Source organism: Carettochelys insculpta, chromosome 3 (assembly GCF_033958435.1).
Source record: "Carettochelys insculpta isolate YL-2023 chromosome 3, ASM3395843v1, whole genome shotgun sequence".
NCBI lineage: Eukaryota > Metazoa > Chordata > Testudines > Carettochelyidae > Carettochelys > Carettochelys insculpta.
The window spans coordinates 207534260-207558797 of NC_134139.1; the positions used below are offsets into that span (position 1 = coordinate 207534260).

Consider the following 24538-nt stretch of genomic DNA (forward strand, 5'->3'; position numbering starts at 1 on the left):
TCAACAGTGTGCCCTTGTAGCCAAGCAGGCTAATGGCATATTGGGGTGCATTAGTAGGAGCATTGCCAGCAGATCTAGGAAAGTGATTATTCCCCTTTATTCAGCACTGGTGAGGACACATCTGGAATACTGCGTCCAGTTCTGGGGCCTCCATTACAAAAAGGATGTGAACGCCATGGAGAAAGTCCAGCGGAGGGCAAAAATGCTTGGGGGGCTGAAGCACTTGAGTTATGAGGAGAGGCTGAGGAATTTAGGCTCACTTAGTCTAGAGAAGAGAAGAGCAAAGGGGGATTGGAGAACATCCTTCAACTACCTGAGGGGATATTACAAAGAGGATGGAGAGAGGCTGTTCTCAGTGGTGACAGATGGCAGAACAAGGAACAATGGTCTGAAGTTACAGAGGGAGAGGTCTAGGTTGGATATTAGGAAAATCTATTTCACTAGGAGGTGGTGAAGCACTGGAATGCGTTACTGAGAGAGGAGGTGGAATCTCCATCCCTCGAGGTTTTTAAGTCCTGGCTTGACAAGGTCCTGACTGGGATGATTTAGATGGGGTTGGTCCTGATTTAGTCAGGGGTCTGGACTCCATGACCTCCTGAGGTCCCTTCCAGCTCTATGACTCTGCGATTCTAAGGATGTTGATCAGTCGCTGAGGATTCAAAGCGATGTTTCCTTTAATTTTTTCCTTCCATGGTTGGACTGAATTTTCTTCCGTCCACTGAGGCGTTTCCTCTCTGCTACAATCTGCATAGTCTTCCCCAATGGGTGTGTGGTCCGAACATTCCACATACCAAACTGGGTGGTTGTCCTGGGTGAGAGAAGGCTTGGTCTGTGGGGCCAGCTTCCTCTCAGCTTTCCCCCCTATGCTTCATACTCAAACAGACCCAAGAGAGCACTCAGTGGACGGAAGGAACACTTTGAAGAGCGACTGAACTGCCCTGCCCACATGAAACCTCTGGAGTTGCCACCTGCAAATATGCCGCTGCAGATTAACAGCAGCAGAGCTACAGAAGAAGAAATCGTAAAAGCCATTGCTCCACTGAAAAGCAGAAAATCACCTGATCCAGACAACATCCCCACAGAAGCAATCAAGGCAGGTAGGCAGACACCAGTCAACATGAGGTATAATCAATTTGGGACACAGACGAGATCTCACAAGACTGGAAACGTGGCTACCTCAGCAAGCTCCCGAAGGAATGCAAGAACTGGAGGGGCATCGCGTTACTGTCTATTCCAGGAAAAGTGTTACACAGGCTTCTCTTGGAGAGCATGAAGACAGAAATTGGTAGACAGCACAGGGAAGGACAGGCCAGGTTCCGAAGTGAGAGATCTTGTACTGACCAAATTGCAACTCTCGGAGTGACCACAGAACAGTCACTCGAATGGAACTCGCCCTGTACATACCTTCATAGGCTTTGGCAAAGCCTTTGACAGCATTTACAGAGACAGTTTGTGGAAACTGCTGTAACACCCTGGCATCCCATCCGAAATTATCAACTTGGTTTGTTCAAAGTATGAACCCTCAACACGCCGAGTTGTTCACAATGGTGTCTTGACAGAATCCTTCAGCATACTCTGAGGAGCGCGGCAAGGGTGCCTATGGTCACCTTTCCTGTTCTTGATCACAAAGGACTGGATTATGAGCAGGACAAGAGATGGCCATCAACGAGGCGTTCAGTGGACACCTCACAAACAGCTAGAGGATGTTGATTTTGCTGACGATGTCACCCTTCTTTCACACTAACATGAAAGCATGAAATAAAGCGTCACAACACTAGACAGACCTGCCTCAGTGAGTGAACTGAGCACTAACAAGGGAAAGACCAAGACTATGAGGATCAACCAGTCCAACAACACCACCACCAGACTGGGAGGGGGTGGCCTGGAAGATTTGGAGCAGTTCACCTACTTGGGGATTATTATGGGCATAGATGGAGGAAGAAGTGAAGATATTAATCCCAGGATAGGGAAAGCAACAGCTGCATTCAAGACTCCCCATCCTATATGGAGTTCACAGATCTTATCTGCGAAGATGAAACTGTGGATCTTCAACGCCAGCGTGAAGAGTGCGCTCTTGTGTGGAAGCAAGACCTGGCGTGCTAAAAAGTCTTCAGACCACAAGCTACAGACATTCATGAAGAGATGCCTGAGGTGCGTCCGTCACATCTAATGACAAGACTTCATCACAAGTGAGGAGCTTTGGAACAGAGCAGGACAAGAACCAATTGACACTGAAATCGAGAGAGGAAAGTGGGGATGGCCAGGCCACCCTCTCAGAAAACCATCATCCAACACAGCCCGTCAAGCTGTCACATGGAACCCACAAGGAAAACGCAAAGGAGGAAGACCTCGGACAGAGTAGATAAGATCTCCTGAGACTGGAGGACAACAACTGGGGCACTCCTGGAGCCAGCTAGAAGTTTTGTCCCAAGACAGAGAGAACTGGAGGAGACGTGTCAATGACCTGTGCTCCAGGCGGAGTACAAGAGTGAACGAGTAGCAGTAGTATTAGTGAGGCATGTGCAGATGTTCACCGCCAATAGAAACACATGCTGCCTGCTGTGGGCAGCTGTGGGTGCTCTGCTGATCAGTTGGGTGGCACCTGACTCTCTCCTGGATGGCTGCTGAAACACTCAGCTTACTGGGAACGCTGGTTCGGAGAAGAGACGCCAGATGGAGTGAAGGGTTAGAACACCGGCTACCCAGTAATAGGCTCAAAGGAGCTCGAGGCGTGTCCATTGCCTAAGCGGAAGGATGAAGGGGTGATGATGATAGTTGATAAGTGCCTCCAGGATCCCCAGAAATGTCATTATAAAAGGCCCTTCAATCTAGCAGAGGAGGAGGAACCAGGGCCGATGGTTGGGTGTTGAAGACGGTCAGGCTTGGACTGGGCAGTGCAAATTTCTAGTGGTTGTGCCAAAGGGTGTGGTGGATTCTCTGCCACTGGTGCTTTCTCAGCGGAGGCTGGGTGGTTTTCTGGAAGCTCTGCACAGGGCAGGTCCCTGGCCAGTGTTGTGCAGGAGATTGGACTACATGGTCAGAATGCTCTGGTTTGGTTCTCCAATCTGTTAACCACCCACCCAGCATGCCTGGCAGCACAGTCCGTAATTCCCAGCCCTCCCCAATGCATTGCACATCACAGAGGCCGTTACTGGCAGGACATGGTAATGCTGGAAATCAAACCTTGCTCAAGGGTGAACACATCCACTTCCATCAATGGTGGCCCACAACCAGTGCTGGGGTGTTGATAGGAATGGGAAGGCCAGTCAGAAGCAGGCTAACAAGGCTGTGTTCAGCGTGTGAACTCAGAGGAGGCTGAGGTTGGGGTTCAGGGTCATTGGGGGTTCACAACTAAGCCAGGATGGAGGTTGGGGGTTCATGAATCAGCCAAGGTTCAGTTTTAGTGTTAAGGGAAGTGCAGGGTTGGAGCAGAACTAGGTCTGAGTCCTGAAGTCACGCTGATGTGAACCCACACACCGTATTTGCCAAACTTTGGCTGAGTTGGAACTGGCAAATTGCCTGTTCTGGGTTTGGTTCTGACCCTCAGCCAGACCTGGAGAAATTCCAAGCAGTTCTGACTCCAGCCCTTCGCAAAGGCTGTCATGGTCATCCAGAGCCTGCAGTCCAAACCAGTCACCTTGGGGACAGACTGGAGCATCTGTCAGGGGTTTACCACCAGAGCCCTTCACCCGCCGTGTGCTGGGTGTTTGGCAGTGGTGTGACGGAGCAGGCGTGGTGGATGAGGTGTGCTGTGTTAGCCGTCGTTTACCAGCATGTTGCAGTAAGCCACTGTGCAGCAAAGGGAATGGCTCCCTGGCCCAGCAGCCCCAGGCATGGGACAGATGGGCTTTTGGGGAGGAGGTAGGAGGGACGGCTTATGCAGGTTATGGAGAAGTCATTCCTGGACCCACACAAGCTAGTTCAGTGCAGTGCCCAGCTTCCCTGGGTGGCTCGTTTCTGTCTTGAGATTTGAACTGGGCAGCCTTTGAGGTGAAGCAGACAGGTGCTTTTGGAGGTCTACCAATGCAGAGCCGGCTAGGGGAGTGGTGTTAGGCTAGTACAGAGACTGAGTGAAAGAAGGGAAGTCGCACGTCAGTGACATGCGCCAGAGCATGCCTGGAGCATCAGGCGTGGGAGAGGGATTGCCCAGCACCCTGATTCACAAAGGCACTGGAAGATAAAGTCCCAGGCTGGAGGGATACAGGCCTTGCTGCCTGAAGAGGGCAGAGGCTCCATGGGGAGGCTGCTACTAAAGGGACAAGAATCTAGAGCCCTGGCAGCAAAAGCAGCTTTGACACAGCTAATGCGACTGCAGACACCCTGAGTGACTCAGGAACGGTCCCTGCCTTTCCGTCAGTGGAGGAGACAGGGAAGGAGATGGGCAGGTGTTGGGTGAATTCTGAAACACTTGGAAGTAACTTACTGCACAACCGGCTGCTGAATATTTCATCCCCTCCCACCGGGACCGTTGTGGGAAGCACCGGGGGAGGCAGGGAGAAGGCTGATCAGAAGCCAAACACCTTCTCAGTAATTCACAGGTGTACATGCAAACCCAGGCCCGGCCGGGGTGGGCTCCAGAAGAGGAGGATCCAGGGAGAGCAGTGGAAATGAGGACGCAGTTGCCAGGTGTAGGAGGGAAAAGGTGTCAGACCTGAGAGTGTCTAGCTTGGCTGAACATCTCTGCTGGTGACAGAGGGTTTGCAGGAATCCAGCGCCATGGAGGGAGAGGAATTACTGGGGGGAGTTCTGGGGTGTAATTGGCTCTTATCCAAATGTGGCAAGACGGCACCATTGCTCGTAGATCTGCTCCTCTTCCCACCGCTCCAAGAACTTGGTGAACGATTTTTTCCCCTCGACTTTGTGGCCCCAGATTAATGTGATTGTGAAGGGGCCAGCGCACCATGGGGTCCGTCTTTCCATAAAGGCATCATTGAAGTGGTCACCACCAGCGTTCCAGTTTTTTCTAACCGTGGGTAGAATATATTTCGTTATGTGCACCAAGGCATGTGCAGATGCACACCACTAATAGAAACACACACTGCCGGCTGTGGGAGCTGTGGGCACTCAGCTAATCAGCTGGGCGGCACCTGAATCTCTCCTGGGTAGCCTCTCAAGCACTCGGCTCAGAGGGAGCCTTGGTCACCACCCTTCAGTGTGTGTCCCTGGGACTGCTGAAAGGTCACATCATGTACTAACAGCACGGGGATGACACAAGACACTTCCAAACAGATGAGAGAGGGGAGAGAAGTAGGTTGTGTTATAGACTGAGACAAACCTGACAATGTCTGTTCAGCCCTTTACCTGCTGCTATCTCAGAACAAATGTCTCCAGCCTTTTTCCACTCCTCGTATCCTCTAAAAGCAAAGTAGCCGAGCACGGCTCAGCAGCATGGCTCCCTGAGCGACCCTACGTAAATAAAACTGGTTTGCAATGCCCAGGACAGGGTGAGCAGTCCTTCCTAAAGAAACCAGTTTGCAGAGCCCAGCTCAGGGCAAGTAACCCAAGGAAAACAAGCCTGTTTGGAAAGTTCTACCTTCATGAGCAACCCTACAGAAACAAACCTCATGTCTGAATTTTAAACCAATGAAAGTATTTTGCCGAGGAAACCTTTTCAAGCTTTTAGAGAGGCTCCAGAGTTCCAAGTGCCTTGACCCTGAGGAGCTGTAGACCAACCTTGCCTGGAAGGCTCACGTGGAAGATCTAGAGAAGTAGTTATTCCTCTTTATTCGGCACTGGTGAGGCCACATCTGGAATATTGTGTCCAGTTTTGGGCCCCCCAGTATAAAAAGGAGGTGGATTTGCTGGAGCAGGTTCGGCGAAGGGCAACAAAAATGATTAAGAGTCTGGAGCACAAGATCTATGAGGATAGGCTGAGAGATTTGGGCTTGTTTAGTTTACAGAAGAGAAGACTTAGAGGTGATTTAATAGCAGCCTTCAACTTCCTGAAAGGGAGCTCTAAAAAGGAGGGTGAGAAACTGTTCTGAGTGGTTTCAGATGGCAGAACAAGGAGTAATGGTCAGAAGTTGAAGAGGGAGAGGTGTAGGTTAGATATTAGGAAAAACTACTTCACCAGGCGGGTGGCGAAGCACTGGAATGCGTTGCCTAGAGAGGTGGTGGATTCTCCATCCCTTGAGGTTTTTAAGTCCTGGCTGGACAAGGTCCTGGCTGGGATGGCTTAGTGGGGGTTGATCCTGCTTGAAGCAGGGGGCTGGACTAGATGACCTCCTGAGGTCCCTTCCAGCCCTGTGATTCTGTGATCCAGTCCCTGTTTGAGGTGACCATGCGTTATTTGTTGCATACGCCGCGGAATGATACATGCATGCAGTTCATATTTAATGGGCTACACGGCATCTTAAGTGAGCACAAAACAGCTGCACGCCAGTACCGCTGAGCTTGCTTGGGGTGAGGCAGGAAAGAGCCCCTCGGATGTGACTCTGACGGGCCTCTCCGAAAGAGCAGCAAGAGCACCGAATGGGCATAGTAGCTCAATTGGGCAGGTGGGCTTGTCTGCTTCTCAAGCATCATCTCCTTGGCAGTGCACCAGGCTGGAGGGGTGGACCGTCTGGGGCATCTCCTCGCTTACGAGACAAGGGCTGACATAGGATCCCCCTGCCGCTCTGGCTGAGGTACTGGCCAAGTGAGCAGTTGTGAATTTTGCCAGGTGGTTTGGTCTGATCATTTCCACCTGTTTTGTTGCTCATGAACAGTTCAGTTGGTGGCCTGTGGTTGAGCACAAGAACATAAGAACGGCCACACTGGGTCAGACCAAAGGTCCATCTAGCACGGTATCCTGTCGGCCAACAGTGGCTGGTGCCAGATGTCCCAGAGGGAGTGGAGCAAACAGGTAACGATCCCTCTCCTGCCATCCATCTCCAGCTTCTGACGAACAGGCCAGAGACACCATTCCTACCCACCCTGGCTAATTACCATTAATGGACCTAACCTCCATGAATTGATCTATCTCTTTATTAAAACCCTGTTAAAGTCCTTGCCTTCACAGCCTCCTCTGGTGAGGAGTTCCACAGGTTGGCTGTGTGCTGTGTTTGAAAAAGAACTTTCTTTTATTAGTTCTAAACCTGCTGCCCATTAATTTCATTTGGTGTCCTCTAGTCCTCATATCATGGGAACAAGTAAATATTTTTCCTTGTTCACTTTTTCCACACCATTCATGATTTTATATACCTCGATCATATCCCCCTGCTTAGTCTTCTCTTCAAGCTGAAAAGTCTTAGTCTCTTTAATCTCTCTTCATATGGGACCCGTTCCAAACCCCTAATCATTTTAGTTGCTCTTTTCTGAACCTTTTCTAATACCAAAATATCTTTTTTGAGATGAGGAGACAACATCTGTACGCAGTATGCAAGATGTTGGCGTTCCATGGTTTTATATAAGGGCAATAAGATATTCTCTTTCTCATTCTCTGTCCCTTTTTTAATGATTCCTCACATCCTATTTGCTTTTTTGACAGCCGCTGCTCACTGTGTGGATGTTTTCAGAGAACTATCCACGATGACTCCAAGATCTCTTCCCTGATGAGTTGTAGCTAAATTAGCCCCCGTCATACTCTATGTATAGTTGGGGTTATTTTTTCCAATGTGCATTACTTTACATTTATCCACATTACATTTGCCATTTTATTGCCCAATCACTCAGTCTTGTAAGATCTTTTTGAAGTTCTTCACGGTCTGCTTTGGTCTTAACTATCTTGAACAGTTTAGCGTCATCTGCAAACCTTGCCGCCTCACTGCTCACCCCATTCTCCAGATCATTTATGAATAAATTAAACAGGAATGGTCCTAGGACTGACCCTTGGGGGACACCATTAGTTACCCCTCTCCATTTGGAAAATTTACCATTTGTTCCTACACTCTGTTTCCTGCCTTTTAACCAGTTCTCAGTCCATGAAAGGATCTTCCCTCTTATCCTGTGACAACTTCATTTACACAAGAACCTTTGGTGAGGAACCTTGTCAAGGGTTTTCTGCAAATCCAAATACACTTGGGCACACGGCATTATTTCTGTTCCCTGGTTGGATAACTGAAACTTTTAAACCATAAGACTACCAATAACACACAAAGGTGTCTCCTACTCTGATCGGGTTACACCATTGTGTTCACAGAGGACCACAGCAAGGGGGAGGGATAGCTCAGTGGTTTGAGCATTATCTTGCTAAATCCAGGCTTGTGAGCTCAATCCTTGAGGAGGCCATTTAGGGACTGGGGCAAATAGATGTCAGGGATGGTGCTTGGTCCTGCCAAGAGGGCTGGGGATTGGACTAGATGACCTCCTGTGGTCCCTTCCAGTTCTAGGAGATGCATATCTCCAAACTCATATGCAAAGGATGGTGCTTCTAGAACCCACGCCCCTATGCAGTGTGGGTCACTGACCTATGTAGTGGCAGCTAGACCACTTACAGAGAAAACAAACAAGAGTCCTCTCCAGCCTCAGCTGAGAGCCAGCTCACTTTTTGCTCCAACTATAGAGATTCCTTCATCAAGCTCCAGAGGTCCCAGCATTGAGTCTGCCTATCTGTGGTTACACTTCCATAGCGGGGTCACAGAGGGAACAGCAAAGGGGTTGGAAGAGGTGGGCAGAAGGTCCCAGATGAACTTGGCTCTGAAGTCATTGAAGTCTGGTCTACACACCAGAGTTTGGTTGGCACAAGACAGCTTACATTGCCCTAACAAACAAAAATGATCAAATGCCTAGGAAACATGACATATGAGGGAAGATTGAAAGAATTAGGTTTGTTTAGCCTGTATGGTGAGCTAGCCTCTGGCAAAAGACCTCCCAGATAAGAACATAAGAACATAAGAATGGCCATACTGGGTCAGACCAAAGGTCCATCGAGCCCAGCATCCCATCTGCCGACGGTGGCCAATGCCAGGTGCCCCAGAGAAGGAGAACAGAAGACAATGATCAAGTGATTTATCTCCTGCCATCCATCTCCTGCCCTTGTTCTGAAGGCTAGGGCACCATACTTTATCCCTGGCTAATAGCCATTTATGGACCTAACCTGCAAAAATTTATCGAGCTCTTTTTTAAACCCTAATAGAGTCCTGGCCTTCACAGCCTCCTCCGGCAAGGAGTTCCACAGGTTGACTGTGCGCTGTGTGAAGAAAAATTTCCTTTTATTAGTTTTGAACCTACTACCCATCAATTTCATTTGGTGTCCCCTAGTTCTTGTATTATGGGAAAAGGTAAATAATTTTTCTATATTCACTTTCTCCACACCATTCATGATTTTATATACCTCTATCATATCACCCCTCAATCGCCTTTTTTCCAAACTGAAAAGTCCCAGTCTCTCTAGCCTCTCCACATATGGGACCCTTTCCAAGCCCCTAATCATCTTAGTCGCCCTTTTCTGAACCTTTTCTAATGCCAATATATCTTTTTTGAGGTGAGGAGACCACATCTGCACACAGTACTCGAGATGTGGGCGTACCATAGTTTTATATAGGGGAAGTATGATATCTTTTGTCTTATTATCGATCCCTTTTTTAATAATTCCTAACATCCTATTTGCCTTACTAACTGCTGCTGCACACTGCGTGGATGTCTTCAGAGAACTATCCACTATAACTCCAAGATCCCTTTCCTGATCTGTCGTAGCTAAATTTGACCCCATCATGTAGTACGTGTAATTTGGGTTATTTTTTCCAACATGCATTACCTTACACTTCCCCACATTAAATTTCATTTGCCATTTTGCTGCCCAATCACCCAGTTTGCTGAGATCTTTTTGTAGTTCTTCACAATCCCTTTTGCTTTTGACTGTCCTGAACAACTGTTGCGCCACAAAGATGTCTGCAGGAGAGACCTCAGAGAGGTAGACATCGAGCTGGACAACTGGGAAGAACTAGCAGACGACCGCAGCAGATGGAGGCAGGGGTTACACAAGGGCCTTCAGAAGGGCGAGCTGAAGATCAGACAGCTAGCAGAGGAGAAGTGAGCACACAGAAAGCACAATAAGGACTTGCCAGACACCCACCACATCTGCAAGAGATGCAGCAAGGACTGTCACTCTCGTGTGGGCCTTCATAGTCACAGTAGATGCTGTAAATGAAGTCCTCAGTTGAAACTATAAAGGGCGCGATCCATAGTCTATGCAGACAGAAGGATGCCTACTACTACTACTAGCCTGGAAAAAAGAGGGCTGAGCAGGAACATGACAGCAGCTTTCAATAACTTGAAAGGGAGTTACAAGGAGGAGGGAGAAAAAATATTCTCCTTAACCTCTGATGACAGGACAAAGAGCAATGGGCTTAAACTGCAGCAAGGGAGGTTTAGGCTGAACATTAGGAAAGACTTTGTAACTATCAGGGTGGTTAAACACTGGAATAAATTGCCTGGGGGCGTGTGGAATCTCCATCTCTGGAGATGTCTAAGAGCAGGTTAGACAGACACCTGGCAGGGATGGTCTAGATGGTGCCTGGCCCTGCTGTGAAGGCAGGGACCTCTCGAGGTTCCTTCCAGTTCTAGGATTCAGTGATTCTATGAACTAAACAAAGATCTACATTTGAATATGAATGTAACCACCCCTCTCCACCAGGGCGATACCTCCAGCTCCCTGCGCTGTCTAGGCTGATGTGGTGGCAGTGTACACTAGGGTGGGCAGTAATTTTTGAGGGGGTTGAGCCGCTCAGAGCTTGTTGTATGTGGCCAAGGGCCTCACTTTTCTGTGGAGGAGTGCAGGGTCTGGGACGGAGGCTGGGGGTGGGGGTTGAGAGGGAAAGTGGCTGGAAGGAGAGGGTTGTGATGTGGGGCAGGGGAAGGGGAGTGGCAGATGTGCAGGGGTAGGGATGGCTCTGGGTGTGGGAGAAGATTCTGACCTGGGGGAAGGCTGTAGGGGGGTGCTGGCTCTGGGGGAGTTGTGACCTGGGGGGAAGGGGGTAGTGACGTGAAGGGGGGTGCAGAGGGTTTGGCCAGTGACCTGGGGAAGGGAGGTGGGGAGCAGGGGTTTCCAGCCAATGGGAGATGAGATGATTGGGCTGGGGCCAGAGCACTGCACAAAGTCTCCACCCGCTCCCCAAGGGGGGTGCAGTGCCCAGAGGGACCCACCAGCCGTGTTGGGCAGCCTCTGGCTGCGGCAGACAGAGAGCCTGCCTTGGGGTCCCACAGGCTGGGCCATGGGCCAGATCAAAAAGCTGTGTCTTGCCCGCCCCAATGTAAATATTGCAGCGCTTACACCGACGGCTGCTGGCCTGCAGGAGCCGTTCTGCAACGGCCCACACTGACAGTCTAAGCGTTGCTAATGAGGATGCGCCCGGGCAACGCAAGGATGGATGCGTGGACCCGCAGCAGCACCGTCGTTACTGCAGCGGCTGCGTGCTGGGGAGCAGGGTGCCCATGGCACGAGGGGCCAGTGACGGGTAATCTGGGAGTTGGGCGGCAGCAGCGACGTGTGACAGAGCAGAGCTGGGCTGATGACTGGAAGGACGGATGACCAGATAGCTTGGAAGCTGTGTTCCCTGGCAGCTGAGCGCTTGGGCGGCAGCCGGGAGAGATTCAGGTGCTGCCCAGCTGGTTAGCAGAACACGCACAGCTGGCAGCCTGTGTTTCTATTGGTGGTGCATGTCCGCACATGCCGTGGGGCACATACAATTTATTCCACTCTTGGGTGGATAAAAGTAGCGGGATCCCTGGTCCTCAGCCTGGCCCACATGGCCAGGGCGCCCCATTACAGACCCAAGTGTAACGCTGGTGGGGACCGCACCTGCGCTGTGAGCACCACGGTCTCTCGATGGATCCTGCACGTCGCGAAACTCTGCCCCCATGCCAGGCAAACGCAAACCAAAGTGGCAATGGAGATGAAGCCCCGCCCACACCTGCTCCCCTGGCATCCGGCTGGGGGCGTTCCCTTCCCTTTGGTGGCCGCTTGCGGCCGGTGGGGATGCGCTGCCTCTGTCTGGGTCTGCGGTTCTCACGCTCTCTCCCGTTTGTTTCCTAGACTCATCGGCACGTTCCGGATGGTCCTGCAGAAGGTGGTGGAGGAGGGGCAGCTGGAGGTGACGGACACTTTAATAGACGACAATAACTCCGCCATCCGGGTGGGTGACCCGACCGTGGCCGCTTTCGGCCTTTCTGCCTGCCTGCAATGTGCGCGTGAGGCGCTGCTGCCCCCGCGGGTTGGGAGGGGGATGGCAGAGCTGCGTGAGTGTGGGTGAAAATGTCACCCTCCAGTGCCCACCCAGGCGCCTGGATCCCCCAATCCTGGCAGCTCTTCCCTGTTAATCTGACCAATGTCTGGTGAAGACTCCTGGAGGGGTGTGTGTCCACACTTCGAGCTGGCCGTGGCAGTCCCCACTCGGGGAAATGGTGCTCGCCTGCTGAAAACCACCTGGCATTACACCCCAGCTCCAAGGGCAGTGCCCGCTTCCCAGGGGACTTCCAGAGTTTGAACCTCTCTGATTCAACACCCTTGGGGTGTTTCTGGCACCAAACGAGAGAATTTGCTGGACCACAGGAGCTCTATATCGTCAAAGAGGATTGCCAACACTTCCGCTGTTGACTGGGCTCTTAAAAGACATTGAGGGGTAAATTACAGCTAAATAGCAGCACCAAACACTCAGAGCCAGGATGGGTGGCTGCAAAGAAACTTTGTGGGGCTGCGGGAAACCTGGCCACGCTCATGCTAAGTGGTCGTCCGGCTCACTAAAATACCGTCGGATTATGGAAGTTGCCGGTTGAGGGAGTGCCGGATTAGAGAGGTTCAACCTGTATTATGGGTTGAAATTGTTAAAAAAAACCCTGACTTCCCACAAGCCTATATAAGCTGTCTTCCTCGAGTAGAAATATCAGGTACTAAAGGGTGCAGAAAGGCAGACTGAAAAACAGGAGCTGGATGCTAAAGACAAATAAATTCCAGTTGACAGTCCTGCACGCCTTAGTACCAGGAAGGTTATTCGCTGTTGGAACGCACTACCAAGGGAAATGAGACATTCTCTTGTTCTTGGTGTCTTCTGGTCCAGACTGAGGTCACCGGGGAAGGTATGTTACCCAAACACAAGCCACTGGGCTCAGTACAGGAGTTCCTGAGTGAAACCCTCTGGCTTTGAGATCCCTCCTGGCTGTAACTCTACGACTCCGTAACTAGAGGAGTCAGTGCAGGACTGGAGACGAAGAAGAGAGGTGTCCTACCTGTGGCTTTGCTGTGGACTGACCGTCTGACCAGGGCAAGCCACATTTTGGGTTTGATGCCTCAGTTTCCCCATCTGCAAAATAATTCTTCCCTGACTTTGCGGAGATGAATGAGCTGACCCTTGTGCTATTCTTAGAAAAAAAATTCAAAGCCCCAGTTACAAATGCCAAACTAGCAATGCCTGGGGACTTGGCAGGAACCTTTGGCAGACAGACCAATGGAGTGAAAAGCAACTAGATCCCCCAGAGATCACTTGTGAGTCCTTGGAACCACATCCTGAGTCCTTCCCTGCCCATGAGAGAAATACATTTCATAGAATCATAGAACACTGGAACAGGAAGGGACCTCAAGAGGTCATTAAGTCCAGTCCCCTGCCCTCTTGGCAGGACCAAACACCACCTAGATTATCCCCGACAGGTGTCTGTCTAACCTGCTCTTAGATATCTCCAGCAATGGAGATTCCACAACCTCCCTGTAACATTCACACCCCTGCGTTCATGCCTCTTGCTCTGGGCTAGCCATCACCTCCCTGGAATATCCTCTCCTGAGAGTGCTGAGGGCCTGCCCGGAGCCCGCGTGCAGGGCCGTTGCGTCTGGGCCAGGCAGGACTGGTTGGGTGGGTGGACGTAGCTGGTCGAAGCAAGATTTTAGACTCCCCTTTTCCCATGCGGTATCCATGGCACCTTTTACGACAGAGAGGAGCATTCAGCCACGTACGTTCTCTCAAAACCCTTTCCAGGTGCCCTGCTTTGCTGCAGCTCCAGGGGCGAGTTCTGCAGAGGAGGGGATGGGGTCTCCAACCCACTGGTGTCAACCTTGCCAGGGCTCTGCAGCCTGAGTCCTGCGCCTAGGGCTGATGTGTGATTTCCCTATGGCGGGGGCCTCCAGGCAGCTGCGGTGCTTCCACCCACTGACATGGCCCTGCACTGGCATCCCACCCAAATCGCTGCCACAGCTCCTCTGGGTGCTGCTGTCATTAGGGGAAGGCACAAAAGCCCCGCCCTCCCACCACCTGAGGCTCTGACGGTCCGTCCCTGCCCCGCTGCTCTGGCTGGGGCTAGCGGAAAGAGCCATGGCCTGGCCTCCCTGCCCCGAACCCCAGAGCTCAGCCCACAGCCCGGCCTGGTTCCCCCGACTCACTCTGGAACTCAGTCCAAAGCCGGGCCCAGCGCTGAGGCACTGTCCTGGCCCCCAGCCCCCACTTATTCCCCTCACAGAGCTCAGGCTGGGCCCAGTGCTGCAGCCCAGCGCCAGTCCGCCCAGGCCCCATGCCTGGCCTCCGGCGACTAGGACACGTAACCCAAACCAGCCCCCACCCTGCCAATGACAGGCCCCCGGGAACAGGCCTGTCCCACTCTCCCCACTCCCGGGACAGGGGTCAGGAGCAGATAAGAAAGTTGAGGAGCTGAGCAATTCCCGGTCCACCTGCTAGGTGGTTAATAACGCAGTACAAGTGTCCCGCTTGGTGCCGACCTTAGATCAGTCAATAATGAAATCACACTGCGTTCTAACAGCCTGGGCTGCAAAGGGCCACAGAGGGCGCATCCGAAGCCGCCTGGGCGAGCGAGCTGTGTTCTCTATATCAGTGCCTTAGCCAAACGCCACGTGGTGGATGCAAAGCAGGAGTCGGTGGGGGAATTTCTCTGTCCGGCATTACACAGGAGGGCCAGGGAGATGCTCTCACGGTTTCTTCAGGGCTTAGCGTATAGGAGTAAATCTTCTCACCTGCATGCTTCGTGTTCCAGACCAGCGTCTCCATAGAGATCCGGTACCAGGCCCTGGATGGCACTGTGGGTGCCTGGAATGATGGGGAATTTCTGGAGAGTCCTAACTCCCAGCTGGACGGCAGAGGCCCCTTTGAGACGGACAGTCTGCTCCCTGGGCAGCGGCAGGGTCCTGCGGTATCTCCTGGCAAATCCAACCCCAGCCTGCAGTCAGCAGAGAGGCACTTCCGGAGGTAACACGCGAGTTCCATTCCCTTGCACTGCCCGGTGTGGGCAGAGGTCTTGGCCTGAGCGTGCGGTGGGTGGGTCCTGGTGGGGGATACAAGGCTGGGTTTGTCTTTATCCCTAGCACCACCATCTTCAGGTAAAGCTGCAGCACAGGGTATTGTTGTACCTGCCACAGCAGTTGTGCCTAACTTCTGTGTTGTTGCTGGATTGCTATTTCCCACTGCACACCTGCCATGCCCATATGATGCTGGTTGGCCTGCAGGTGTGGCAGGCCACGGCTGCCTCTGCTTCTCCTCTGTCTTGAAACTCGATTCAGAAAAAAATGGTTCTCCAACATGATAGGAAATCAGCGCGACCAACTCACTCTGGGATTCCTGCTTCCTTAGCCAAGCTCTGCCCCTCAGAATAAAACCCATCCTCCAGTCAGCTTGAGGCCAGGCTCTCTCCGTGCCCACTGTGAACTGGGCCCTGAAAGAGACATTGGTTACAGGCTGACTAGGGGGGAACATGGTCAGGAAAAGGCTCCATCACATCTAACACGCTGGAAGTGCAGTGCTAAGTGTCAGGGGAAACTGGTGATATCAAAGGCCCCCACGTTGGCAAATGCAGGCATATTCTGGCCACCCAGGAACACATCCATGATGCTGGGTGCAATTTAAGGCCTGGCTGAGAATCAGAGATCAGCCCCTTGCCCCAGGGTCCGATGTTTGCCTGGCTGGCTCACTAGGTTGTAGGAGAGGACTGCAATGTTGGTAGCTGACGGTGAGGTCTATGCAGGGCATACCCATGCCCCCAGGGTGTGTTCTCCAGCCCTTAGGAGAGTAGCTCATACGGTTTGCTGAGAACATCTCAGGAACGATTTGGAAGCGTCCGCCAGTGCTGGGCCACAGTAGCTGGGGATTCCCCTAGACCGCTCATCTTGGGCCCTGCATGGAGCCGAGTAAACCTGCTATCGAGGTTTGTCATCGGCCCCAGGGGAGGGTGAACTGCAGATATAATTAAATACAAGTTGGGGGGATCAGGCAGCTGGCTGTTGGTTAGAATCACACAGAATCACAGAATCATAGGGCTGGAAGGGACCTCAGGAGGTCATCTAGTCCAGCCCCCTGCTTCAAGCAGGATCAACCCCTTCTCAGTCATCCCAGCCAGGACCTTGTCCAGCCAGGACTTAAAAACCTCAAGGGATGGAGAATCCACCACCTCTCTAGGCAACACATTCCAGTGCTTCACCTCCCTCCTGGTGAAGAAGTTTTTCCTAATATCTAACCTACACCTCCCCTCTTCAACTTCTGACCATTACTCCTTATTCTGCTTCGGATTGGATGGGGTGGTGATATCTGGTGTTTACCGAGTCCTTTGAATCCTAAAGGGCCCCGCGGCCCGTCACAGGCAGCGTACGGCACTGCCGACATGCAGCCACCTCTGGGGTGGGATCTGGCGGCTGGATTTCAGTGTGGGAATGGAGAGGCTCAAGCCTGGGAGAGGGGTGCTGGAGGAGAGTGGGGTGCAGGCTCAGGAGGGGGGTTGGGTGTGGGAAGAGTTCCAAGCTGAGGCAGGCTGTTGGGGTGTGGGAGGGGGTGTGCTCTGAGAGGGAGTTTGGGTGTGAGCGGGGTTCAGGGCTGTGCCTGGCTGTTGGGGTGCAGGAAGGGGGATCTGGGCAGCACTTACCTCAGGGGGCTCCCCAGAACTGACAATAGGTTTCTTGGCTCCTAGGCAAAGGCACAGCCAGGCTGTTCTGTGCAGTGTGCCTTGCCTCCGCCCACGGGCCGCACCGCCACTGCTCCCATTGGTTGTGGTTCCCAGCCAATGGGAGCTGCAGAGTTGGCCCGGGGCAATGTGCAGAACCCCTGAGTGTCCCTCTGCCTTGGGTCTGAGGGAGACATCGCCGCTTGCGGGTGCCTCACAGGGCCAGGAAGGGAGCCCGCCAGCCCAGCCAGCCAGCCAGACTGTAAACCACCCAGTCGGTCAGCAGTGCTGACCGGAGTCCCCAGGGTCCCTTTGAGACTGAACGTTCTGATCCAAAACGTGGACACGGCCTCTCTCCTCCCCTGTGTGTTGCTGAGCCGGCGTCTGTCGAGTCGTGCCAAGCCTGGTGCGGCGTGATGAGGCCGGGCTCCCTTCCCTGCAGCCGGAGAGGCGAACACCCCGGTGCCCAGGTCCCCCGGGGAGCCAGAGGCAGCGAAGCCAGTGGCAGGAGCTCTGGCTGCTGGTTCTGCCTCTGTGGCACGACACAGGAGTGCAGGCAAGCAGCATGCAGCCAGAGGTTCTTCGCAGCCACAGGGGCTAGGGCCATCGGGCCTGATCTTGAGCCCCTCGGGGCTGGGTGAGTGACTCCACCTGGGCTCTGAGAGCAGGAGCAGGCCGAGGCATTTGAAAGTGCGGTCTATTCGCAGGGGTGCTGCTCAGCAACCCCCCTGCTCAAGGGACCCGGAAGAACCTGAATTTACATGAGGGCGGGGACTTGGGTCACCATCAGGGTGCTCCTACCTCACCCCAGGGAACCTGCTGCGGACCCAGCCGTGTTTGGGGACTGAGGGAAACCGCTGTAAGAGCTCCAAGGTGAGGTCTGTTCTGCCCCCCTCCTCCCACACAGGCTGCGGGGGGCTGTTCCCTGTTCTCCTGCCCAAGCTCTCCTAAGGGCCGTCACTGCCCGTGACACGGTGCAATGGATATTCAGAGCCACACAGCACCTGTCCCAAGAGAGGCAGGCAACAGGCTGGCTCTGCAGTGGTAACTCACATCCCTTCGAAACAGATCCGGCATTTAAAATCTCTCCAGTTTCTCAGCAGAGGGCCAGTCTGGGGTTTCGCATAGAGCCAGCCGCACTCTCTGGGCTGCGGCTGGCTCGTTTTTTCTCTGCAGATTTGTCTCCTGCGTGACTGCTTAAGGAGGAAATTGTTCTTTCCTCCTATCAGGGTGCAGCAGGAGGTGCTCCCAGAGGCTTGGAAAGGCTCCGGCAAGCAGCTAATTTACTCTGAGACTTAGGAGACATCCTGTGGCTTTCCAGTCGAATTGAAACCATAGATCAGCTTCAGTGCTCGATAGCGCAGTGCATTTGTTGTGCAGGGAAGATGCTAATGGATTTAAAGGAGAGCTGGTCTGTCGTGTCTGCACCGTGTGGAAGAGCAGCTGGGGGTTTCGTTGCCTGGCTTTTTGGTTTATAGTCCTACAAAAGCAGGTTCAAATCTTTGCACGCTCAACACCCATTTGCATTTGTGAGCCACGTAACTCACATTCCATCAGATCAGGCGAGACCTTCTAGATCAGCTTCCGAGCTGCTGCTTAGGGAATGTAAAGATCCCAGAGAAAGAGCCATGTCCTAGGTCCAAACTTCCTTTCTGTCTGAGTGTTGGGTATTGTTGCTGGGAGTGTTTTTGGCTCCACCCCCGAGCTGGCTGCATTTTGATGGCATCAAGCGCGATTGTTCAGGATGGCTGGGGCTGTGAGCGGTTGACGCAAAGTGTTTCGTAGTCAGAGATGAAGTTACCGGCCCAGCTAACGCCTGAGTTCTGAGGGTGGAATTTGGAGGCTAAACCGCAGCCAAATCATAGAATCACAGAATCCCAGGGCTGGAAGGGACCTCAGGAGGTCATCTAGTCCAGCCCCCTGCCCAAAGTAGGATCAACCCCCACTAAGTCATCCCAGCCAGGGCTTTGTCAAGCCGGGACTTAAGAACCTTGAGGGATGGAGATTCCACCACCTCTCTAGGCAACACATTCCAGTGCTTCACCACCCGCCTGGGGAAGTAGTTTTTCCTAATATCCAACCTACACCTCTCCCTCTGTAACTTCAGACCATTACTCCTTGTTCTGCCGTCTGTCACCACTGAACAGTTTCTCACCTTCCTCTTTAGTGCTTCCGTTCAGGAAGTTGAAGGCTGCTATTAAATCACCCCTCAGTCTTCTGGAAACTAAACAAGCCCAAATCCCTCAGCACCTCCTCATAGGTCTTGTGCTCCAGCCCCTGAATCATTTTTGTTGCCCTTCACTGAACCTGCTCCAGCAAATCCACATCCTTTTTATACTGGTGGGCCCAAAACTGGACACAATATTCCAGATGTGGCCTCACCAGTGCCGAATAGGGGGGAACAGCCACTTCTCTAGATCTGCTCAAAATGTTCCTCCTAATGCACCCCAAGATGCCGTTAGCCTTCTTCTACTCATATCCAGCCTTCCATCCACCATAACCCCTAGATCACTTTCCCCGGTACTGCTGCTGAGCCAGTCGGTCCCCAGCCTGTAACAATGTTTGGGATTCAAATACCGGCACCATGAGCACACAGGGCTTCTGGCTGCAGTCTGCCTGAAAGCTGCAGTGCTCCCTGGCAGATGGGGAGTTACTCCCTGGTCTGACAGCTCCAAAGTCTCTTACAAAATCTCTTACACCCCTTTCAGAGACCACCTGAACACCCGGCAGGGAGCAGCCGGCTGCTCTTCATGCCCAGAAGGGCTGAGGCCTGGGGAGCTGCAAATGCCCAGGACTGCTCAGGATCAAGCCCTGGCTCTGTTGGGGAGGGTGCATTTTAGGGATGTGGCCTGGGCTTTCCCAGGATTTGTTAAGTGATGAAATTAGCAAGCTGTCAATTGTAAGCAATTCCCGCCCCAGTTTCTCCAAGCTAGGAGGTGTCAGGCCTGCTGTCTGGACCACACAGAGTAAGGATAATTCTAGCCTGTCCCCCTTAAATTGCTCCAGTTCTGCAGCCTTGCTGGACGCTCCCTGCTAGCCAGCTGCCATGCCCCACCCCAGAAGTGGCTGCATTTCAAGGGTGTTCTCGGTGTGCAGTCCTTGGGGTCAGAGGAAACAGCTGCAGCTGCCTGCACGTTGGGGAGAGTGAATGGGAGAACTCTCACTGACTTCTTGGGGGGCCAGGGGGGTTCACCCAACATGCCCCTTACTGGCTGTACATTGTAGTGAGATTTGGGAGTTAAGCCCCAGAGCAGCCGTTCGTGCTGAGGGGTTGGAGACTGGCCCTGCCGGCTGTGCTGTCCTGGTCCACCTGCACCCCAGTGGCTGCGTTATCACTGATGGAACTGTCCCCCATCGTCCCACGGCCCTTGCCGGCTAAGCTGAGCTCACTGCGTTGCCGCTCCCAGGTCCGAAGAGGACGACATGTATTATCACAGCGAGGACGAACTCCTGGGCGAGGCAGACACCCTGAGCCAGGGCTCCCTCAACACGAGGTATCGGGCCAGGCCGGGCCTGTGCCGTCAGCTTGCAGTGTGCTGTGCTGTGCTGTGCTGTGCTGTGTGCTGACCCTAAACCTGGGGCTTCCCCAGTCGCCTGCCCCCCCAGCATCCAGCCCCAGCTGCAGAGATGCTGTGGGTGGAGCCATTTGTTCTGTCGGGAGTGCAGAGGATGGGGGGGTATCGAGAGCAGGGGTCTCCGGAGCTGTAGATCCTTCCACCCTCCCGGCAATGCTCCCAGAGCAGCCAGGTCAGGAGCGACAGAAGCTCTTCTCAGCTGATGGCTGTGGGGTGGCTCGTGTGAAAGAGCTGAAGGGCTCAGCCTGGCTCTTGATGGAGACTCCAGCTCTCTAGCCACCTCCACCAGTGTCTCCTTCATGGGCAGCCCAGCAAAGAGCCAAGGGCTGTGTGAGTTGCAGGCCTGAACTCCCCATCCCTGCTGAATCAGCAACGGTGCACAGAGGCCTCACAGCATGGAGGCAGCCTCCCCCGCACCAGGCCTCTGGATAAAGGGCTGCGCTTTCCAGAGCATATTCCCTCTGGGAGCACATGGGTCTGAGCCTAACAGGACTACCAGGCACAGTCCAGTTTGTCTGTGGGAACCTGCCTGGACAGGGCCTCCTCTTCCATCCCAGCTGGGAGACAGTCGAAGCACCAGCTCTATCCAGTGCTGATGTAATGCCGACAGGTGGAACCGAGCCTGAGACCTCTGGAGCTCAGTGCATGCAGGGGGTCAGCACAGGGCAAATGTATCTCCCTGTTCCAAATATCCCAGGAGCCGGGAAGGAGACGGCAGCTGCTGGGGCTCTGCAGGAGCCCCGGGGAGGCGGCAAAGAGCAAAGGTCCTCCGGAGACCCAGAGAAGCCGCAGCCACCAGGGGTGCCCTGGAGCCCCAGGGAAGCCACGGCTGCCAGCCCCCCTGGGAGCCCTGGGGAATCAGCAGCCCCCAGTGCTCCCCCTGCTTCACGGAGGCCCTGGGAAGTGACTCCCACCAGCAGCTGGGCCTGCACAGCTGCTAGCGGAAAAGGTGTGTGTGTAGAGGGGCAAATACAGGACAATTCATCCCTTTAAAAAATAAGGCTGGATGCCTTTCTGGCATCCCCAGTACAGGATCGTCCCGCCCAATACGGGACCAATGGTCACCTTAGATCAGCAACCTTTCTTGCATGGTGTGATGGAGTGGGGGATACCTGTGTGTGTGTGTGAGTGGCTCACAGAGGGTGTGGGTCTGCTGCTGAGGGTAACCTTGACGACCAGGTGACACCTTTGTACTGGAGACAAAGGAGGAGGTGGAGCCTGAGGGGCTTGAATTGGAACTGGGAGTTGGAAAGCAGCTGGTCTGGGCTGGGAGAGAGCGAGACCAAGGAGGGGGCAAGGCCCCAGCTCTGGGGTCCCCTTGGGGCCTCCTCTCCCCAACAAGGATTTAACTGCTTGCACTAACTCCTCTGTACAACGCTGTGTCCTGTCGGCTAATAAACGTGCTGTTCTCCTGCTAAGTAAGAGTCTCTCCTGCCTGCAGATGGGGTGCAGAGCTTGGGGGACCCCAAACCCCATCACACATGGTTCCCACCAATGGCAGGGTGGCCTAGTGGCTAGGCCCCCTTGCTGGGGCCTGGGGTGTGAGTCTTCAGCCCCCACCCAGAGGCTAACGGATAAGTTTGGGGCATGGCCCCAAGAATCTAGTTTCCCCTCTGGTGGGACGGGCATCCCTGGGGGCTTGCCACTTTGTGCTTCGGGGCAGGCCCCGAAGCTCTGTCCTCCAGCAGTCAACCGGGCGGCAGCTCTGTCTCTAGCCTGGCTCGCCTCAGAGCCAGCTCCTACCTCACAAGAGCTGAAAGGTGTGAAACTTGCAAGATGAGCCCTCACCTTGGCAGGACAAAGGCAGCCCACCAGGGGAAGCATCATGCCTGCGCTGTGACACTCTGTCCCTGTGCAAAGCTGAAAATAGGAATAAGGAGCTTTCAGAGACCAGGGGTGGGGAGGGGGGCCCTTTCAAAAGGCTCCTCTATACACAGGCAGAGCACGATTCAAAAGTGGCACTTCTGAATCACTACAGCTGGCTTTATGCTAATGAGGTGCTGCATATTCTAACACTGCCTCATCATTGGCCAAACTGTCTCGTTAGCATGACACAACAGACCTAGGTTGCCAGCCCTAGGGATAGAACCTGTGCACACAGGGTCTAAAGCCCTGCCCTCTACCACATGAACCAAAGGCCAGCTGGCTTGCAGCTGAGGCTGTAGAGCAGAGACTTCACCCACCCCAGAAGAGGTCTCAGCGCCTCTGGGTACTACATTAGCATCCCCCTTTCAGAAGGCGGGGGCTAGTACAGACGTAGCCATGTGACGTTATCTAGGCTGCTGCTTTCAGAAGCTTTACTAACGAGAGAAAATGTAACGTTTGAAAGTAAACGTCTTGGAAGAACTTCTGACTGGAATAATATTCTATCCCAGGCTGAACTGCGACCAGAAATAAAAGTGTATCCAGAAGAGTTTTGTCCAGGCAAAAAATGGAGTTTCCATTCATATTCTTTCAATAGGACTGGATGAACTGTATGGAATTTGTTCAGCTGCAATTCTTGCAACGTTATAGTAGCTGCCAAATAAGTTGTGAGTCCCTGGCTGTGTCTACACTGGCAAGTTCCTTACGCGGAGATCTGGCAGCTTCCATCTTGGAGCCATGTCCTGAAGTTGGTTCCCAAAGAATTTCCTTTTGGAGCCCAGTTTATATAGTAAAACTTGTGCCCTGTTTAGCTCCACCTTAACCAATTACTCCACGAAAATTTTACAAACCAACCCCCACCTATTGTCACAGAATTCCCTGGCCAGTCAGTCCCTGGCGTCTTCACTGATTTACACCAAGTGAAACTGCTTGTGCATCAGACGGACACAGTTACAAACCGGACAGAGGTCAGACAGACAAACAATAGCAAAGTGAGAGCCATAATCAGAGGAGGAGGTTCCACAAACCCAGTTTCCAATGAGAAGTTTCTTGCTGTCCGACTACGTTTTCCTTCCCACAGGCACTCCTGAGGGCTGTTTCTTTGGCTGTGGGCCATTAGGACAGGGGCTTCTTCTTAGCAGCCTGATATGACGTTATTTTAATGGGCTGTGGCCACACTTGGCCAAAAGTTCTAAAGGGCCATGCTAATGGCCGAATCGGAGGATACTAATGAGGCGCTGAAATGAATATTCAGTGCCTCATTAGCATGCCACCAGCCGTGGCACCTCGAAAGGGCCGCGTTTCCCTCCCGTGCAGCTCGGCTATACGGGGGCCCTTTCCGAAAGGCCCCCGCACATTTCCAAATCCCCTTATTCCTATCAGGACCCCCCTGTGCAGACGAGCTGCGCGTGAGCGAAACGCGGCACTTCCGAGGCGCCGTGGCCGGCAGCATGCTAATGAGGTGCTGAATATTCATTCCAGCGCCTCATTAGTAGTCTCCCATTCGGCCATTAGCATGGCCGCTTCAAAGTTTTCCCCTAGCGCGGACGTAGCCTGACAGCCCTTTATACCACACTCGTCACCCCGGGACCTGAAGCGCCTCCCAGTGGTGCACTAAGCCACGTGACTTTTTTCGTTCTTTCGAAAGAATCCTTTTCGAAAAGAGGTTATGCAAATGAAGCACGAGCTATGTAAATCAGCGCCGCATTTGCATTTTCGATTTCCCTCGTTTGCATGCCCCTTTCGAAGGAGGAATGCAGGGGCCGACCCCGCCGGCCAGCGTAGCAGCGTTAGGTCGGAGTAGCGCTTCCAGAGTCATTTCTTTCAAAATAGGGCTGCTGCGTGGATGTAGCCAGAAAGCCTATGAAACAGGGTACTACAGCACTGATCACTTCGATCGGCTTTCTGCACTAGGTGGCACTGTGAGCTCTTGTCTCCAGAACACTGGTACTTTTGTTACGATTCCTTCCGCCCAGCTAGCGCCCACAGCCAGGGATTCTGTAGCTAGCAGGGGGTGCAGGAGCATGAAGAGGTTCTTCCCGTCCTCTCCAGCCAGGCCAAGCACCCCACTAGGATCAGGGGATCCAGAACAGGGACAAGGCACTGGGCTGTTTCTCTCTGGTGGCAAGACACAGAGGGAGGGGCAGGCTGAGGGGACTTTAAGGCACCTTTGCACCCCAGATGCTGAGCCTGGAGAGCCCCTGGACTGCTCGAACACATGGCAGCCCTGCCCATTTGCTGGGGGCTACTCTGCAGCGGTGCTCAAGCTTCCCAGCTTCCCAACCATCCTTAAAGAGGAGGCTGGAGGTGAGCAGGGG

General features: G+C 53.3%; 1 protein-coding gene across 6 annotated transcripts in view; it reads left to right on the plus strand.

Annotated features, from left to right (window-relative positions):
- Positions 1 to 24538, plus strand: part of OTOF (otoferlin) — a 272506-nt gene that overhangs the window by 66431 nt on the left and 181537 nt on the right. For 4 of the 6 annotated variants that reach the window (XM_074989057.1, XM_074989051.1, XM_074989049.1 and 1 more), the window contains exons 4-6: positions 11954 to 12053; positions 14890 to 15101; positions 20190 to 20276. In XM_074989057.1, coding sequence (XP_074845158.1) covers positions 11954 to 12053; positions 14890 to 15101; positions 20190 to 20276 — 399 coding nt within the window. The remainder of the gene's footprint in view (positions 1 to 11953; positions 12054 to 14889; positions 15102 to 20189; positions 20277 to 24538) is intronic. The other 2 variants (XM_074989053.1, XM_074989054.1) reach the window with 1 other exon arrangement.